At 36.1% G+C, this 21661-nt stretch overlaps 1 protein-coding gene across 1 annotated transcript in view; it reads right to left on the bottom strand.

Annotated features, from left to right (window-relative positions):
* The window catches only part of PRTG (protogenin), a 120067-nt gene that overhangs the window by 28878 nt on the left and 69528 nt on the right, over positions 1-21661 (bottom strand). Inside the window, exon 11 of the mRNA XM_041744507.1 lies at positions 20868-21056. Coding sequence (XP_041600441.1) covers positions 20868-21056 — 189 coding nt within the window. The remainder of the gene's footprint in view (positions 1-20867; positions 21057-21661) is intronic.

The raw sequence follows: 21661 nt of genomic DNA, 5'->3' as shown, positions 1-21661 counted from the left end.
CTGTGTAACAACTCTCTATTGAAGCTGATTGTAGAGTATTTGTCTAAACCTGAAATGACTCAGTCCCTTTTGTTCTGCCCCCCTGAAGGGCCTTAAGACAAATAACACCTCTCACTCCCAGTGAAAACATCCCCTCTCCTACTGAGTTTAGGATAATTTAGAGGAAAGTTCTTTGTTAGGTGACATTTGAGAATCAGTTTCTTATCAAAATAAGTACATCCTACTCATAATTTCTCTTTTAAACACCACCCCTCTGAAAAACTGAGATTGTTTTTGCAAAATCCAGAAGCAAATGGCTTTTTCAATCATACTGCCTTCACTAATATTTTGGTCATGTTATTTTTTGAACACGAGATTTCAGTTTTATACATCTATCAAGCTTTCAAGACTTCTTGTAAAAACTATTTTTCATTTTTGACAAATGCATTACTTGAGGTTGTCTGGATAAGAAATATTTGGTGTTGAAGATTTCTACTTGAACATTGCCATGAATGAATTTGATTTACATCCAAACCCTGAAAAACAAAACCTCCCACAAACATGGTTTTTTTTTTTTTATCCTTTATATTATTTTCTTATGACACTCCTTTCCTTTTGTGAATCCTTGTGAAAGAAAGACACCTCACGGGTCCAATTTTGTAAGATGAGAGAGCCATGGAGTCTCTCCACCACATAATCAATTAATGGAATTATGCCAGTGGTTGATATTGTCTAGGGATGGGGAGGAGAAGGTGGCAAACTCCCGAAGAGCAGTGGGGCTTGACTTTCCCCAAATTTAGGATAGCTTTATGTGAACGGTACTAATAAGATTGGTCTACATATATGTTCCTGAATAACTTAAAAGTGAATATAATGGAACAATGGCTGATTATAAGAATTCAGAATTACAAGATTAAAAAATGTGTTAGAAGGCAGCCCAGGTGGCTCAGTGGTTTAATGCCTGCCGTCAGCCCAGGGCGTGATCCTGGAGTTCCGGAATCGAGTACTGCGTCCGGTTCCCTGTATAGAGCCTGCTTCTCCCTCTGCCTGTGTCTCTGCCCCTCTCTGTGTGTCTCTCATGAATAAATAAATAAAATCTTTTTAAAAAGTGTGTTAGAATGGGGAGGAACATGCAGCTTCCTAGGACAATTAAGAGGCTATAAAGATTACAAATAAAGTTTACTGAAGAAAATGAAGTAAATTACTTTAATTATGTTGATATTTCTATCATGAGCAATCTTTACCCTAAAAACATCCAAGTACTTGACTTATGATACTGTATTTGGCTTAGCATTTGTTTAAGTAGCTGCTCTGTCTGCCAACACACTCATGCTGTCTGTCTCACATACATCACTGCCTTACAAACAATATTTTCATAGACTGACAGAGAGAGCCTATTCATGACAACCAAACTTCCCCTGAAGCCATGAAATAAATTTCCTTCCAGGACTAACATTTCTCTGTTTCACTGTCATGGGCTTGCCATGCCATTTTGACCCTTTTGTGAGGCAACATGAAAATACCATCTATCATCTCCTGAACCGCAGCGACTTGGTCGGAGGTGCACAGTTTCATTGCAAAAACATCTGTGGTTTGATAACCATTCCTCCAAATCTCAGCCCTCGGCAGTTAAAAGCATGCTTACAAGATGGGAAGGATGCAGGTAGACAGCTTGAAACCAATCTTAAATTTCTTCTCAAGTGGGAAATGCATGCCAGTGAAATATCAGCCTCATCAATCATAGTGATAAAACACGATCATGTTATTTATTTAGGCCTCCTTTAGAATTCACAAGAAGCACTATGTTACAACAATTTATTTAAACTTTGCTGAATGTATCACTTGGAAATAGATTTTAATGTTAGCAGATCAGGGAATTATGGGAGTTCTTTGACACAAGCAGGTGCAGGTCATTACCATGTTAATTGGCTATCAACAACAGCCTACTCAAATTCTACATAAACCTTAAATCTTTCAGGTATTAAAAGACATTGAAGATCACTGGGGTACTGGAAAGTATTCAGTATATCTTTTTTTTTTTTAATTTTTATTTATTTATGATAGTCACAGAGAGAGAGAGAGAGGGGCAGAGACACAGGCAGAGAGAGAAGCAGGCTCCATGCACCGGGAGCCCGATGTGGGATTCGATCCCAGGTCTCCAGGATCGCGCCCTGGGCCAAAGGCAGGCGCCAAACCGCTGCGCCACCCAGGGATCCCGTATTCAGTATATCTTAAGATGATTTTCAACACATATAATAGAGACTCTCAAACAATCTGTACACACAGAGTTAAACCAAAAGGATAAATAAAACATTTAACAGAAGATCTAAGGTCTCTTATATTCAATATCTTTCGGCAGTGCTACTGTTTTAACCATGTGTATAGTCACTGTAAAACCATTCTTAATGTGGAGATATTGATTAAAGATTACAAACAAAGGGCATTTTTAACCTTTTAAATTAAAAAAAAATCTTGATGATTTGGTTTGTTACTTGTTCTTTGATTTGTGTGTATACTTGCATGCATACAGGTGTGCAAGTATACACAAACACACATTTCTTTTGTTGAATCATCACACTTCACACCTAAATACTTGGACATGTTTCCCCTGAGAACAAGGACATACCCTCCTATACTTCCATAATACTATGATCACATCTAACAAATTTAACAAGAACACAATTTTATCTAATATATAACTCATTTCTAAATTTCCCAAATTGCAGAGTGCCTGGGTGGTTTGTCAGTTAACTGTCTGCCTTTGGCTCAGATCTTGATCTCAGGGTCCTTGGGATCTAGCCCTACACTGGGCTCCCTGCTCAGTGGGGAGCCTGTTTCTCCTTCTCCCTGCCCTCCCTGCTCAGCTTGTGCTCGCTCTGTCTTTCAAATAAATAAGATCTTTAAAAATAAATAAATAAATAAAATAAATAAAATAAATTTTCCAAATTGCTTCCAAAATGTCCTTAATAGCTATTCCCTCCTCACCAGCCCAACTGAGGGCCACATGCTGCATGTCGTATCTCCTTCATTTAGAATTGCTCCCTGTCTTCTTCCTATCTTTCATGACAATGACACCTTTCAAGAATCCAGTACAGATGTTTTGTAGACTATCTCACAATCTCTATTTATCTGTTTGTTTCCTCATTATTAGATTCAGATTAAACATTTTCTTTCTTTTTTGGGGGGGTAAGACTACTATATCAGTGAGATTATGATTCTAATATAGGGTCTTTTATTATGGGAAATAAAATTAACATTTTTTGCAAGTGGATTTGTTTTGAATTTTGAATTTGTTAGATTGCTTGTTGAAGGGGAATATTATGGTTTCAAAAGCTTTCATAAGTGCAAAATAGCCTAATTTCTTCACTGGCCAATCTTACCTATTTATCTACATTTACTTATATAAATGTTCATATTGAACTCTTGCCTGACACTGAGGACAATAACAAGAAGAGAAAAGAACCAACATACTTTTAGGCTTCTTGAAAGATTTCTAGAAATACCTGATATTTTCTTATATAAGTAATACAAATGTAGATTTCTTTTCTAAAAAATTCTCAATGAGCCACACTGGAATGTCAATATGTAATATGCACACAGCATGCAAATTAAAACATACAAGGAACCAGGGCCACACAAGTGTGCCACTGAATCAACATGGGAAAGAGAATATGATTAAAACAATCCCTGTAATTTCTCAGGATAGAAATGTGCGTTAGCAAAAGGAGAGAGAATGATGTCTCCTTACTTCTTGAAGTTCTCAGAGGTTTAAAATGTAGTTTCTATAGTTTTGTGGAGTCAGAATTAAGGCCCATCTGCCATGATTTTTCTTCTGCGACAAAAGGTCATTTTATGAAAAGAATGGGAATGTTTTCAAGAAAGGGAAACACACTAAAAACCATCTTAATTGGCCATCCAGATGGAGAAGGGTGAAAGTTCAAAAAAATTATTTTAATTATTTCCTCTACTAATATCTCCAGATCATCCAAAATCCTATAACTTGTCAAATGATCTTAGAAACCACAAGAATTTTCTTTCCTTATTAGGTTAAGTCATTATCAAGCAAAAGTTAATATGGTTTCCAATACATAAATTCATAGAGAATCTCCAACAATTTGAGCATATTGAATTTTTCTGGAGGTACTATATTTTGGGAATTTAATTACTATATTACAATTTTTTTCTAATAATTAAAATATCCTGTGTCCCACAGCTAGCAGTTTTTGTGGTTTGCTTTGGTTGCAAGGAAGCTCAGAGGTAAATTTACAGGCATTTCTAGCAACTGTACAGGCCCTTACAGCATGCAATAAAGCTGCCAATATCCTAGTTTCATCGCTTTTCCAACATTTACTTATCTTTGTTCCAATTTCTTCATCTAGGCATATCCAATTAAAAAAATAATTCTTTTATTCCTCATCTAGGTATGTTCAATTTAAAAAAATACTTTTTTATTCCTCATTAAGATTAAATGTTATAGAAAGCTTATAAAACTCAGAAAAGCAAAAAAGGGAAATAAAATAAAATATCCTAATACAAGCATCCAGATATAAACACTTTTAACATTAGGTTGTATGTTTTGTCATTACCTTTTCTATTCATATACACACATATTCAGTATTTTTAAATATTTTATAGCCTGCTTTTTTCACTTATACTATTAAATATTCTTCTAAAACATTCCTTTCAGTGTCCACATTTATTCAAATTATATGGATGTACTACAGTTTATTTTACTAGACCTCTGTAACTGAATATTTAAGTTTCTTCCAGCTTTTCGCAATTATAAATGACCCTGCACGCACACACTATAGTTAAATGTGCAAGTTTATAGGGTGATTGGGTAGCTCAGTTGGTTGAGCATCTAGCTCTTGGTTTCAGCTCAGATCATTATCTCAGGGTCATGAGATTCAGCCCTGTGTAGGGCTTCGCATTCAGCTGGGAGCCGGCTTCTCTTCCTCTGGCCACCTAGCTCACACGCACTCTCTCAAATAAAAATAAATATTAAATGTGTGTGTTCATTAGTATTTTTTCTGATAGGTGTCTACTAACAGAACGGCTACATAAAAGAGTATCTGTATCACACCCCTCCTTTTGGTGTTACACAGTAATGCCTAGAAAACTTGTGCATCAATTTAACTCCTACTATTAGTATGAATGTTGTTTCAAACAACATTCCCAAACCCTTACAAACATTGAGACTTGGATCACCTATTGATTTATTTTGTTAAATTTTGTGCTTCCATACTAAGTCACTACAAATCTTTCTTGCAAAAGGAAGCAGGAGATAAGTACATTTGAAATAATAAGTCAGATATTATTTACACCATCTACTTAAGAAGATGGACACACTGTGGTAATCAGGCAAAACTGCCTGTGCAGGTTTCTTAAGTTATTGTTAACTTTCTGGAATGCTGAGAAAGCGAAGATAACATTTTAACCTTCAGCTGAAGCAACAGCTCTACTTTCCATAATAAACCAAGGTAAGTGTTAATGAAGTTAGCTATCTTGGTTAATTCAAGAGACCTCTACCTATGCAGGGCAGCCTACATTTTCTGGGATGTTATGCAAAGTTTTTCAAGGTTTCAAATGTTTTAGAGTAGAGAAATTTGTAAAATCTCAATAAACTCTGTCAGGATTGTGTTATCACACTAGTTTATCCAAATCAACTGATAAATCAGAATGTTTAAATAATGAGATACTCCAGTATTTAGCCTGTTCTGATGATTACTCTATGACTGTTTATGTCATGCCTTCTTGAATTCTTTCATTATCCCATCACAGATCTTCATCTAGTTAACCTATTATCCTTCATATGTCAATTCAATATCAGTTTCTCCAGGAAACCTTCTTCTTTTTTTAAAGATTTATTCATGAGAGACACACCGAGAGAGAGGCAGAGACACAGGTAGAGGGAGCCCGATGTGGGACTCGATCCTCGGACTCCAGGATCATGCCCTGAGCCAAAGGCAGAGGCTCAATTACGAGCCACCCAGAGCGTCCCTCTCCAGGAAATCCATCCTGACCTCCACCTTCAAGCTACCTACTGTCTAAAAGCCTTAGAACTCGTTATGCTTTTCTATCACAGCACTTACTGAAGTTTGCATTATGATTTCTGTGGTGATTTTATGAGTATCTATTTTCTCTTCTAGATTGTACAGCTTCATAACTGGGAAGTTACTTAGAAATATCTGATTCAATATTTTAGAATAGTGGTCTCCAAATCTTTTCATTTCATCTTCCATTAATAAAATATTCTTCTAACATGCGTTTTCATAACACATATACTTTTATTTATAACATATATATGTATGACTGTACTAAATGTACTATGCACACTAATTATGAAATAAACATGTACAAATATTTTTAAAGGCTAAGGTACAAAATATTTTCTTCCAGTAATGGCCTGTCTTGCAGCTCCCCTCCACCTCACGTAGTGTGCAATTAGTACAAAGCTAGAAATTTATTTGCATGAACTTTTTTTTTTTTTAAGAACAGGCTTAAAACAAAAACAAAACAAAATCCACAAGCATAATTACTGCTTTACAATTTTTTTTCTATTCACCCTGAAGTTTCTTTCATGTGCTAATGGTGGTATTTAAAGAAACCTCCTCTCCTTTAACTTACTTAGATCTTTAAGGACCTCACACATCTAAAGACTCTTTACATTCACCAGAAACTTCCAGAGTGGTCTGAGGGCTGACAAGCAGTATGATTAATGGACAGTATTGATTTAATTTTCTACAAGAGTTTTTCCTTCTGTAAGGAAAATGGTTCGTAATTCATGTCAAACATTTTGCCATGTTTACAGATTTGTAAAAATAGGAGAACAAAAAGCTTACTGAAGTTTTTCCATCATTCAAAAAGTACCATTTGAAAGTTCTGGCCTATAAAACAATCAAGAGCTGATCAGTGGCTAGGAGTATCTTCCTAAGACCAAAGAAACACTGCTTTTATTTGTCACCATTTTAATGAGGTTTTTACTAGCACATACAAAAAAGAAACAGGAAATAAAACACTAAAATCAGTTTAATAAATAAGCTTCAAAATATAAATACAAAGTGCTGTAGAGGACAATTGGATATTTCAGAAGATACATAAATTAAAGGTTTAGGATAAAACTCTTAGTTAAAAAATGATTAAACAGATGTCATCATCATCAGATAGTACATGATTAAAGTTTCTTCAAATGCCTTAATTTGAAGTGTCATTTGAAATCAAGCTAAACATTCTGTTTTAGAGACAAATAGTGGGACTAATTTTGATCTCACATACTTTTTATATGTTATATATAAAGAAAAACTTCACTTCTTGCCATATGAAGAGGTATATACAAAACTGGTGATTCTCATTCTCATCCACGTTTTGATAGTACCTTTTTTTTTTTTAAAGACTTCTGTTGTTCTGCTTTCCTTAAAGGAAAAATATTTCAAATGGAAATTTAATTTGAGGGACTCAGAGGAAGGGATATTTGCTAGTAGCAAAGGAGACAGAGAAGGATGCTTTGCCCAGGGCATCCCTGACTCAAACTACTCTAACAGCAAACCCCGAACTTAAGTGACACCAGACTCAAAACTGGAAACACATCACAATTGGCATTTCACTTTATGGACTAGTAAAAATAAAACAACACACAGCCAATTGAAATAATGGAACTTCCTTATCCTGCTTATTTTCTCCATCTCCACAGGGGCCGTACTTTATTTAGGGCGCTTTTCAGTGGCATGTGAATGAGACTCCACAAGTACTGTAAATCTTTACCCAGCACCATAGGTCAAAGGGTTATCTGTGCTATGTAGTTTTAGGGTAGATGATTTTCTTTTCTTTTTTCTCTTTCTCCTTTTTTAAAGCAGAAGAACAAAATGAATGCATATGAATCAGAGCAAACTAATTCAGGTACTAAAAAAGTTCCTCTTCTACAGATAAACTGCTTTCTCAAGAAACCACTAAATATCAACTTTTCAGGCATTCTACAAAGAGAAACCAGATGCAACTGAGCCCCCTCCCCACCTCCATTGTCTGCTAGAAAACTTGCCACACAGCTGCTAAAGCAGTAAAACAACTTGAAACCTACAAAAGTGATGACCATTTAAGCAAATGCATCCCTTTCGTCGTTCTTGGGGAAAAGAAAAAAGCAAAAAGTAGTAGCTGTGTATCGTTTTTGTTCACCAATTACACTACCTTTAATAACAAGACAGATGTTTTTCACAGAGCTTTCCATGTTTTAGAGCATTCTGAAAAGTGATGACTATTCAAGACTAAGAATATAAAAGTCCAGGAAAAAACATCAAAATTCTTTCCTCAATTATTTTTTGGGGTTTGATACAGAACATTGAACCTTATTATTTTTCAAAGATTTTAAAAGCATATTTAGGACAATATGGGCACTTATTTCTCCCTACCTTCTGTCTCTCCAAATGATTTTTCTGAAGTGAGAAATAAAGTTGTTAGGCATAATGTCCCATAGGATGTGATTAATACAATTCGGATACAGGCAATATACAGCAGAAGAGTGTAAGGCATTTATTCTTTCAAGAGTCATTGTCATTTTAATGCTGTTCACAAGCCTCTGAATTTAAGAGGCAAAAATGCAAATTGTGATGATATTGATATTGCATAAAATATCTTCTGTAATTTCTTACAAGATTTAGTTTGGATTTGCCACCTATATTTCTCCCATAACATAGCAGCAATGACTTACCCAATCCTCTTTACTTCTTTCTTATTTAAAATTCCTCTGTTTTTGTGTGGCAAGTAAAAGAAACTGATAAATGGTTAGAACTGCACCAAATTAAGATTATACGTAAGACCTTACCTATATGGAAACTATAGAAAGAACTTCAGTTTCCTGAAGTCTAGGAAGATGATTTTTAAGAAAGACTGTACTGAAAGTGATCAACACAGAAAATGAGAAAGTTCAAGTTTTCACAGAGTAAAACAAATTTCAGCGAGATTTGTTGGATGTGTCTCACTTTCCTGAAAATGACCTAATGTCCTTTGTTTTATAGTTATGCTGACAAAGGGTTCTTCTCAAGTTTTTTGTCAGTTTCTTTGAAGGTGGCTAAGCCAGAAAGATATCAGGTCTCTTGGAGCAGGGCTGCATCAGCATGCAGCCTTAACTCCTAGCTGCACACAGATTCACCATTTCAGATCTGAAATCTATACATATTAAGCTGTTACAGACATCTCCATAAGACACCAACCTTTTCAACCCAACATGATCAAAACTCAACTCAGTATCTCCCACTTCTCCAAACCTGATTTTGCCCCCACCCCAAATCCATGGCAATCACTAATCTCGTTCTGACTTTTCAAGAACGTTATATAAGGGAAATACAGAATATAACCTTTTGAGACTGGCCTGTTTCACTCAGTATAATGTCATTGAGATTCACCCACAAATTGTTGCAAGCAGCAATATAGTTCATTGGTCTTTATTGCTGAGAATATTTCAATCATATGGATATATCTCAGTTTGTCCATCCACTCACCTATTTTTTCTTTAAAGATTTATTTTTTCATGACAGAGAGAGAGAAAGAGGCAGAGACACAGGCAGAGGGAGAGGGAGAGAAGCAGGCTCCATGCAGGAACTCGATCCCGGGTCTCCAGGATCACACCTTAGGCCAAAGGTGAGGCCAAACTGCTGGGCCACCGGGGCTGCCCCATCCATTCACCTATTGAAGGACATTTACTGTTTCCAGTATTTGGGGTGTAATAGAGCTATACATTTTTGTGTAGGTTCCTGTGTGAACATAAGTGTTCGTTTTTCTAGAGTAAATACCTAAGATGGGACTGCTGGGTCACATGGTACACGCACATTTAACTTAAAAAGAAAGCACTTAAGGGTTTTCCAGAGTGGCTATACCATTTTGCATTCCTACAATAATGCATAGGAGTTCCAGGGGTTCTGCATCCATGTCAGCACTTGTTATTGGTCATCTTGGCATTTAAAAATGTCCAGTTATTCTAATAGTTATGTAGTGGTAGCTTATTGTAGTTTAATTTTAAATTTGCATTTCCCTAATGTCTAAATGATGTTGAGCACTGTTTAGTAGACCCCTTAGGTGTGACCCCTATATCTGAAGGCCTCCCATCAAGCTATATGTAATCAGTTAAATCCTGACTGAACTGCGATCAAGAGTCAGACACTTAACTGACTGAGTCACCCCAGTGTCCCATGATTGTTGTAAGCCTAAAACAACTTCGCATCTGCCTTCTCTTCAAGAAACTACTGTCTTAACTCATGTCCTCATCTTAGATTATTTCAACAACCACTGTATTGATTTCCTGTCTTCAGTGATTCCCTCCCTGGCCCATACTCACTGCATTTTCTAAACCTATTCTTGACACTGTCATTATGTTATCTTTCTAAAACAAGACATATTTTACTCTCAGTGAAAAATTTTTGATGTCTCCTCATTGCGTGTATTGTAGGAGAAAGACCAAATCAATTATTAAGGTACACAGGGTCTTTAAAATGTGGTCCCTATTTAACTCTATGGCTTCAGTCCCTACAACTCCTACTCATGCAACCCATGTTTTAGTCATAATACACCAATGAGGTTACCTCTTCAATCTTCTTTTTGTACCTCGTAACTTTCTATTATTGGGATGACTTTCCTCCATTCTCTACTAGGCAAACCACTCTCCATCATGCAGTAAAAATTAGCCATTTATCCTTTGTGCTTCTAGAACACTGCCTATACCTCAGTTTTGTCTATTAGCACTTTTCCTATGGATGCTAATAGGTCCTTCATGCTGACCTTAAATACTTTGGAAGCAGGTATGCCATCTTATGTTCATATTCCTTGTCCCCAATACAGGATCTGGTACAGAGTATGTGCTTTCAATCAATATACACTAATTTTTAAATTTTAACATAATGGAAAATAAACTTAATATCCATAATTAGGGTGGATAAACTTTAATATGAAAATTTTAGGAAACAAGAAATGGCAATTAAATTGGTATACATCTCATGTTATTAGCATGAGATTAGCATGAGCATGTTAGATTGGCAATCTCATGTTATTAAGCCAAATAGCTTTATAGAAATATAAAGTTCTGAGAAAAATATATATATTGTATCAATCTTAAAATTAGAAATTTTGCATTTTCAATCAGCACTATCTTCTAGGCAAGGTCTTCATGAGGTATTAGAAGAAATCACACAAGTCAAAACTGCATGTTGTGGGGATGGTTTCACTTTTGTGATTGATTTACTGGTAATTTACATTAACTTAATGGTAACCACAGCAGCCTATTATCAGTAACTTCTAAATTGAGTTCATCTTCTGATTTGCAAGGTCACCGAGCTTCCGTGTCATAAGTCTTCTATGAGGGGCCCAAAAAACAACCAAGAAAGCATAAAAGTCTCTTTATCTGAAACCTACTGAGTTCCATAAAACACTGTACTCACTGTATTCACAGTGTTAAGGAGGGCTTTGTAAACAGTATTGTAGCTCTAAGAGCCTATCCTAAAGCTCAATGGTAGCAGCTGAGTGGGCTCAAAAATATTCTTCTTTTGAGTGGTTAATAAATACTTCTGGTTTCACGCTGTGGTTTCAAAGAATACTTTATATTACAGGTTTATGGAATCCATGGCTGTATTTCCTTTACTCCTTGTTCATTTAAAAACATGAAATTTAATTAACTTAGCAATACATGTGTGTGTATATGTATATACATATGTATACATATACATATACATATACATATGTGTGTATATATTCATATATATATACATACAGTGATTGTAATTTCCGAAAGTTGAGCATACACTGATTAAAAGCAGCAGAATATGCTGTTTTCTGAAGAAATCTTTATTATTTATGTTTGTGGAAATTGCCATGTGCAACAGGACTGTAGCAAAAGGGGAGTATAGACTTTTCTAACTACTCTGAATCAGTAAGCAAGCAAAAAAGCAAGCTCACAAAAACCTCTTTCAGGGAAGAGGTAGGTCTGAGCTGCTTCGCATCTTACTTCTCCACATTATATTTTACACACTGCAACAGAAAGCTATTTTTAAACAAATCTAATCATGTCACTCACTGGCTTAAAATCATTTAGTGGCTTCATGCTGCCCTTAAGATAAAGCCCAAATTTCCCCATGTAGCTTACCAGGCTCTGGCAGCACTCTGTGCTCAAATATTAACACTTTATCTCCTCTGGAACATGGTCCCCTCATCTCTTGGACATCCCATGTGAATTTCACCAGTCCTGAATTCCAAGTTCTAGGTTCTACCCCTCTCTCTTTTCAGAGCAGATTTACCATGAAGTTGTGAAAATTTTTTTAATTTTCAACCCTTCACTTGTATGGAGTCTATACCTACAATGTAGGTACAAGGCTCTACACTGACAGTGTATTTTTACATTATTTTTATGTTATTATATATTATTTTATTAGGTTCCATATAAACCTGTACATGCCCTGATTCTTTGCCTGACTAATCTTACTCATCCTTTAGCTCTCAATCTAAATATTACTTCTTCTTGGAAGCCATCCCCATACCAACCCTGAAACAGATCAGAAGTACCTGCCAAATGTTGTCAAAGAGTTTGTCACCTGGTATTTTAGTTGCTTATTTAATTCTTAGTCTTCCTCCTAGACTCAAATGCTACGACCATGTTTACATTAAATATGGCAGTACCCAACAGTGGGACTACCATACAGTAAGCTTTTTAAGTATCTGAGAATGAAATAATGACTTTGTGAATAAGCACTACTGAGTCACTGGAACAAAACACAGGGAAGAAGGCCCCAAACTGGAAGATTATACCTGAGACCTTGTGATTGCATCCACTTCCTGGATGTCTGGGAAAAAATGCATTGATTAAAGGATGATACCCATAAAAGGCCATGTATTTCCCCATATGAAAGCTGAGAAGTATGGGGGAATAGGACTAGAAAGAAAATATGCAATATAAAGTGCAATAAAAGTAGACTTCAGAGAGGGCTAGTGGCAACAATAATTAAAAACTATAATTGGCCTGACAATTATGAGAGTTAGCAATATAGGAACCCAGAAGGCACAAAAACAAATTCTGAATGATTTCCAACAAGAGTAACAAACTAACACTAAAATCTATCAATTTATAACAAATTAATATTGGCTATTTAAAAAAAAATACTAGATCATCTAGACCAGTATTTCCCAATTCAATGTACATACTAATCACCTAATAATCCTGAAACAGAGATTCTGATTCAGTAGATTTGGAGAGGGAAAAGGGAAGTCCGAAATTCAGCACTTCAGTAAACTTCCAGATTATGCTGCTGATCCTGGGACCACACTTTCAAGAGCAACAACACTGGAATCTACAATTGGCAAGAGACAAAAGACAGGACCTAAAGACACCTGCAGATTGAAAGTGGGGGTGGGGGAAACATCTATCATGCAAATGGAAGTCAAAAGAAAGCTGGAGGCTGGAGTAGTATTAGACAAAATAGATTTTATTTTTAAAAAATATTTTATTTATTTATTTGACAGAGAGAGAGAGAGAGAGCAAGCACAAGAGGGGTAGCTGAAGAGGGAGAGGCAGAAGCAGGCTCACCACTCAGCAGGGAGCCCGACATGGGGCTCCAACTCAGGATCCTGGGATCATAGCCTGAGCTGAAGGCAGATGCTTCACCAATGGAGCCACCCAGATGCTCCCAAAATAGACTTTAAAACAAAGACTGGGGGTGCCAATAAAGTTTTATTGGAATATAACCATATCCATGCATCTTTGTATTTCATATGGCTGTTTTTGTGCTACAGTGGCAGAAGTGAATACTTGTGGCACATTTTATAGCTCATTGTATAAGTCTGTTTGGGCTACCATAACAAAATACCACAGACTGGATGGCTTAAACAACAGAAATTAATTTCTTATAGTTCTGGAGACTGGGAAGTCCAAGATCAAGTCTTGCAGTGTTCAGTTTCTGATGAGAGCTCTCTTCCTGACTGAAAAGAAGCCACCTTCTGAGACAGCCACCTTCTGAGTCCTCACTCACATGGCAGACAGAGAGTTCTGCTGTCCCTTCCTCTTCTTATAAAGGCACCAATGTATCGTATTAGGGCCCCATCCTTAAGACTTCACTTAACAGTTAGCACCTGCTCAAAGGCCCTATTTCCATAACCATTCACTTTAGGGGTTAGGGCTATAACATAAGAATTTGATGAGGACATAAATATTCAGTCCACACCACCACAAAGCCTAAAATATTTACTATCTGGTCTATTACAGAAAAGACTGCCTACTCCTGGTCTAAATGTTACTTCTCAAAGTGGGTAGGAATGCAAAGATTTTAGGCCCCACCCAAACCTTTAAAATCTGCATTTTAACAAGATCTTTAGGTACAAAGTTCAAGAAGCACTGGTTTCCAAATCTAATGATCAGGGTAAATCACGTGGAAAAAAGTTTTTTAAATACAGACTTCCAGGCCCCATCCTAGAAGAAAAATTTTAAAATTACAAGAGCTAACACTTGTTGAGGACTTAGAGTGCAGTTTTCTAGGAACTGTGCTAACTTTTATGTACATTATTTCATTTAATCTTCCTAATGTTCTAAAATAGCTGTTTTTAATATTATTATTAACCCTATCTAAAAGATTAGGCAAATAATCAGTATTTAATTTGTTAATAAATTACAGAGCTAATGTCAAACAACAAAGATAAAATTTACTTCATGGATATTTTTCTTTTAGCTGTCAGTGCCAAGTGCCTCCTATAACAGAGCATTATAAATGATGTACCATGGGGATGACTGACACCATTTGAGGTCGCAAGATGATTCCCAGAGGGTTGACATTTAAAAGCTGGGGAAGATTTTTCCAAATGGAAAGAGATATATCTCCGATTTTGTTCAGGGAGTATCAAAAATATTTTAGGATGGCAGATAATCTTTCATCCAAGAGAAAAAGTTTAAGGAAAGATTACCAGATGATGCACTTTAACTTCTGTATAGTTCTTACAGTTCCACAAATCTGTAAACATTTTGTCTTTAAATGAAGATAATTGCAAACTGGCAAAAAAATCTTTGTTATTCTCTTTTTACATAATGTCTTGTTAGATAATGTAACGGTACTCTTTTAGTAACAGGATCTTTACTTTTTTAAAAAATTTTATTTATTTATTTGAGACAGAGAAAGACAGAGCAAGGGGGGGGGGGTAGGGAGGAAGCAGAGGGAGAGGGAGAAGCAGACTCTCAGCTGAGCAGGGGCCCAACACTGAGCTCTATCCCAGGACCCTGAGATCATGACTGGAGCTAAAGGCAGATGCTTAACTGAGCCACCAAGGCACCCCAGTAACAGGATTTTTAAAGAAATGGATGCTCCATTTCTTCTGAGATATTGATTTTTAAATTTTTCAAGGATTAAGGTTCTAAAGATTGAGCTGAATACCTATCATACCTGTTAGGTTCAGATACTGCAGAGAATGAAATATTTAAAATTTTTGCTTTCCTAATAAATGAAGAAAAAAACAGTTGAGTATTTCCTAAAATCTGCACTGAAGTTTCAACATATTTTGGCTAGCTAACAGATTAAACACAAGAAAGGGTAACTTAAAAGAGAATCAATAGGGAAATAAGTGAAATGCAATACTTTTACAATGTTCCCTTTGTCATAATTTGTCCTCCCACTTTGTCAGTCAGGCCTACAGAATAGGTGGTTTCCAAAATTATTCATGTAAGAAGTCTACTGACTTCAGCTAAATGAATTTTTTAATTCTTTGAAAGGAAGAAATGGAAGAGTGCAGATACTGTTCAGAGGATCTATTTCTACTAAACGTGGAATTTAACAGTGATAAAGCACAGGAAGAACTGAAGAGAGGCAAAAAATGTGAAGTATGTCCCCAAAGATCTTGCCTGTGGTAAACGACGGCAATGTCAATGGAATTTCTACACCAATCCCTAAAAATGATCTGTTAACAAATAAATGCAAAGCGATCTCATAGAAACCAATGCTATTTTATAAAGTCAGCACTAATTTGGATGGAGCGCTTAATGATGCCTATATTGTTGACTATACGTTTAGAAGAAACAGAAGAATCCTGGCATCTGTAATCATATTTGAGTTGGTAGCTGACATCAAGGCATCAAATTATTTGAAATGAATTTATAGGCTAGAAGTCAGTATGCTAAGATATACTTGAAACTATACACAATCAGAAGATTTGTTTATAAAATATGGTGTAGGGGATCCCTGGGTGGCACAGCGGTTTGGCGCCTGCCTTTGGCCCAGGGCGCGATCCTGGAGACCCGGGATCGAATCCCATATCGGGCTCCCGGTGCATGGAGCCTGCTTCTCCCTCTGCCTGTGTCTCTGCCTCTCTCTCTCTCTGTGACTATCATAAATAAATAAAAATTAATAAAAAAAAAATTAAAAAAAAATAAATAAAATAAAATATGGTGTATTTTTTTTTACTCTATCTTAAGAGGTGCAGTGAGAAAGTTACAAAACAACCACAATACAAGGATTTCACCTGTAACATGTTTCCAAAGATTTTTCTGAGTGTTATCTAAGGCTTCCTTGTGTGAGAGGAATGAGGGAACACAGTCTCTGAAAAGACTTTGGCTTGCCTTAAAACGTGACTTCCATATTTCTTAAACTGAGTGATTCTCGTTCTCTTCAAAACAAAATCACTATTATAGTGAGGTTCACAATGAACCTTCTCTGATAAAAGTAGTCTTTTTTTATGCCACAAAATCTTGTCCTGTCTTGACTAATGGAAAGATTACAACTCCCTCCAGCTATATGAGTTTGGCTCACCAGTGGTAGTTCTTGATTTTCTTCCCTCAGATATGTAATCACACAACCAAATCCTATTTTGTTATGGTAAAGGATAACACCCATATGACTTACTTTTACCATGCTTCTATACAAACTGGCTAAGGGACTCTAAATAATTACTTGTTACCAGGGACTGTTTCTTTTGCCTCCTATCCAACCGCACCCGCCCCCCGCCCCCCGCAATAACAGGGAATTCCAATTTTGGATTTCTCAAAAAAAGATCTGTGAGTTTTGAAGGTGTGCAAGGAATCTAGGAACATTACTAATGATTTCAAATATTTTGTATCTTTATAATTGATGCTAAAGCTCATGCTGATTAATCAAGCTTGCCATGAAATTTAATAGCACACATTCTTTGGCAAAATGGAAGCTAAAGATTATAGGTGTCCCAAACACTAAACTAACAACAGCACCATCTAAAAAATTCCCTCTTCTTCCCATTATATAAATACTGAACAATTAAGAGGTTTCTGACAGCTTATGAAAACAGTCCTCTTTGCAATTAAAAACTCTAACCTCAGAATTTGAAGCCAATTTCTGAAATAAACAGACAAAAAGAAAGGAATGAATTATTTCAGTCTATTATCAGGGAACACAAGTGTACTACTAATTTTGCTTCAGTTTATTGTGTGATAAACTTAATGAATGTTTTAAAATTCTGCTTAGAACAGGTAAACATGAAAAGTGCCAAAGGGGGGAAAATGAGTGAAAATAATCACAACAAAGATGCAAATTTTGAAGAAAACCTCAAGCCACATTTTAGAACAAATCATATAAACATTAAATCACAAGCTAAAATGCTTTTTTCCCAACCCTCTAAACCATTTCTAATTAAAAGCAAACTGTGTATTTACAAATCATTAAATTAGAACAAACCAGCAAAATCAAATATTTCCACTGCTCCACCAATATTTATATCATACCAATAAAGACACGAGAATCTTTCCAGCCACTTTAAAAACCAAAACATTCTACATTTCTGAACTGAACATTGAAGGTTTAGCATAAAATGTTCTAAACAACTTTCATTACTAAGTACAATCAAATCTAGTTAATCAGAACCTTGGGAGAAAATCAGGAAAGTAAATCATGTTAATATCTTTTGGTTTAATTCTTCTTGTTCTGAGCAGAGTTCATATCTGTTAAATCTTTTTATTCAATACTACAATGCTTTATTTAGAAAAATAATTTGTAAATTCTTGTTAAATGAAATACACAAAATCATTTATTTATTTATTTATTACAGAAACAAAGAACTGTATGTGTTACCAAGGAGAATGTGTCCCAGTAACACACTTTTTAGTTGAAAACTTAATTACCAGAAGTAACAAAAGGATGTGTATTAGGGTATCAGAGAAGGATTAGTTTGAAAATGAAATTTTGAGACATCAGTTTGCTACTCAAATTGACACTGAATCAGCAAACAGAAGCATTTAAATTTCATTTCCAAGCCCACTTAGTAAATCTAGTTCTAGTTAGAGCATCTTTAATGTACAAAAGCTCTGTGAAAGCAAGTATTCACCATGCAAGACACAGATAGGGTTCCCTTAACCTACTGCCCTCTGCACACATCACTCTCTGTTAAACAGGCAGCTACCGCCAGATGCTCTTGCTAAAAATGGTCACAGATGGTCAGTTGTCCAGTTAACAGAACATACTGCCCTCCCAATAGCCAAAAGTATGAAGGAAAGGAATGAGAACTCTTTAACACTTGCCTGCTTAGTGGAATATATCCATTCAACTTGCTATAAGGTTGGCTAGGCCTCAACAGTGTCTTTCTAAAAAAGGAAGACTCTGTAGACCCTAGGGCTCTCAAGATTAAAAGGCATCTTAAAGGTGATCTAGTCAATAGCTGTACAATGCTTGCGCCTACACAACAGCATCTCTGCTAGCCAACCTGTTTCAGCCCTGGCTTGGCACCTCCAAGAAATGGAACCTGCTGACCAACAAGGAAGTCTTATGGCTGTTGAAAGAGTCCTCTGTTACCCTGCAGTGCAATTAGCCCACTACTCAATCTAATTCCACAGTCAGGAAACATGGAGTTATTTTAACAGAGGTATATACCGACTATAACAAAATAATTTCCCAGTTTATGTATTATACAGTGATTTTAAGCTGAATTAGCATAAACAAAGGATTTTACAACATAAAAACACAGGCAGTAATCTATGTGATTTATTTTTAAATACTGAAGGAAATAAAAGTTCATAGTGTTAAAAGCTATTATTCAGAGATTATAAAAAATTTCAATAAAGATTGATGGGTCTTTTTATATTTATATGAACCCATAGAAAATGTTTAAATTTTAAAGCATTGTACTTATTTGACAAAGTTGGTTTTTTTAAATATTGTATTTGTTTATTTGCTAGAGAGAGAGAAAGCACGCATGAGAGAGCACAAGCAGTGGAAAAGGAGAAGCAGGCTGCCCATCGAGCAGGGAGCTAGATGTGGGGCTCGATGGGATCATGACCTGAGTGAAAGCAGCTGCTTAACCAACTAAGCCACCCTTGTACCCCTTAAAAGTTTACAAAGCTTTAATAAGATATTTCCCTAAACTTTTCACAAGCAGAGCATTATTCTATTCTTTCCAACAAATTATTCACTTGTTTAAAGTAAGCTATGTGTTGAAGAAGAATGCTCTATGTCCCTATCTTTTGTATATTCTATTTAATTGCCTTAACAGTGAAGAAACTGGAAATACTGAGTTTGATGTAGGATTTTTCATCAGCAATTATCCCAAATCCTGTTTAATACTTGATAACTTAGTATAACTCTTTTTGAATAAATGATTTGAATATAGAAAGGGGAGAGCATACTGAGAAGCCATGGCTAGAAATAAACACTCCTGACTTTGGTGACACGTTGGGCTAACGTCTCTGTATCGATGGTTCTAAGGAAGGTCACTACAGAACATATGTAACTTCTCATCATTTAAACTGTGTGACAGGGATCAATAGTGAAATTTATTTAAGCAAATGTGGATTAAATTAAAATCTAAGACAACAAGATTATAAGCAAAATGCCATCTGGAAAACTACAGCAAAGAACCAGAGGATGGGGTCCTATGTCCCTGCCTCTAAAAACATTCTCACCACTGCTTGTCATTGCCCAGGGTCTCGGACTCCTGCTGTTTTCACAGTCTGTGCGGTGAGGCCAGAGAAATAAGTGGAGCTACCCACAGTGGGATCACTGTGCCTCTTTCCTTTCTGTGCTCCAAAGGGTAAGTCTGTAGCAGGACGGAGAGCACAGTATGCACAGAAGATGCTACAACATTAAGAATGTAGTTTAGAATCATAATTAAAGTTGCTGCTTTAACAAATAACTAAGCAATAACTAAGTGTGCATTTTATAACCTGAGTATATCTCTTTATACTCATGTACTTATCGTAGACATAAGTTTCTTTACTTACTATTATACATGTTCACCTTATGAAATTCTTCACTCAGCAAAGACAAGATGAACAGAGAATAAAATTGTGTCTTTCAGAACTATGATAAATCCAAACCCAAAGTTAAGTGCTTTTTCTCTGGTGTTTCTGTGTTAGAGCTACAAAAATGAATATTTATAGTGACAAGGGTCATATGTAAGAGCATTATTTTGTGTGTAATTTAAATATACTTTATGGGCAGCCCGGGTGGCTCAGTGGTTTAGCACTGCCTTCAGGGTGTGACCCTGGAGACCCAGGATCGAGTCCCATGTCAGGATCCCTGCATGGAGCCTGCTTCTCCCTCTGCCTGCGTCTTTGCACCTCTCTCTGTATCTCTCGTGAATAAATAAATAAAATCTTAAATATATATACATATACTTTAAATGTGAAAATAATATACTCTCAGGCAATTTCTAAGTTAATTATTGTATATTTTCTTATCATTTGGTGATATTGCTATTTCACATTCCTATTTTACATACACCACATACTCACAATAATTGATCAGATCTCACTCTACCAGAAGAGAACTGTAGAAAGAAAACCAGAGGTGGGGGAAAAACAGACACAATGTTTATCTGATGTTTTATCAGTAAGTCAGTTCGTCTGCCTTATATCCAAACACTCTTTTCCCAACTAGTCAGAGAGGAAGGAAAAAAGGAAAGCGCAATATGGGCGCACTCACCTAAACCACTCAGAGTATAGAGAAGGTCACTGGTATCCAAGAAAATGGGTCCATTTTCCTGCTGCCCTTCTTCTTTATAATACAGCTTGTACCCCTGAATGGTTGCTGTGTCCTCAGCATCTTGCTGCCACCTCACAGAAATGGTGGTACAGTTCAGAGGCTCCAAATGTAACTCTGGAGACTTAGGAGCTAGAAAAATTCACCAGAAATGTATGTAAAAAAAATCCATAATTCATACAAATACATCCAGTTTTAAACCAATAGCTGCAAAAATGTGCAATTCCAAACAATTATATTTTAACTTTCAAAATTCCACAATGATATTAAGCTGTGAGGCAGAAATAAAAATATAAAATACTGCCTTAAAAAACCCTCCTAAGGTATATAAATAAGAACACAATACCATCTTAAATTGTGTTTTTTAATTTTTTTCAAGAGACGAGTACTTCTTAATTTTGACCATCCAATATTCCTCTGTGTAGAACAGGCATTTTTATTAATCAATGAGCAACAAAAAAAACTCAGTCATGTTACATCTCACTTTATTAAAAGAAGAGGATTTAGGACTTCCTAGCCTTATGGTCTATTAAACTGATGATTTTTAAAAAATGTATGGCAGGGATCCCTGGGTGGCGCAGCGGTTTGGCGCCTGCCTTTGGCCCAGGGCGCGATCCTGGGATCGAATCCCACATCGGGCTCCCGGGGCATGGAGCCTGCTTCTCCCTCTGCCTGTGTCTCTGCCTCTCTCTCTCTCTCTCTGTGACTATCATAAATAAATAAAGATTAAAAAAAAT

The sequence above is a fragment of the Vulpes lagopus genome, chromosome 2, assembly GCF_018345385.1.
Source record: "Vulpes lagopus strain Blue_001 chromosome 2, ASM1834538v1, whole genome shotgun sequence".
NCBI lineage: Eukaryota > Metazoa > Chordata > Mammalia > Carnivora > Canidae > Vulpes > Vulpes lagopus.
Note: the sequence above shows the minus strand (reverse complement) of the source record. Positions and strands in the feature narration are given on the sequence as shown.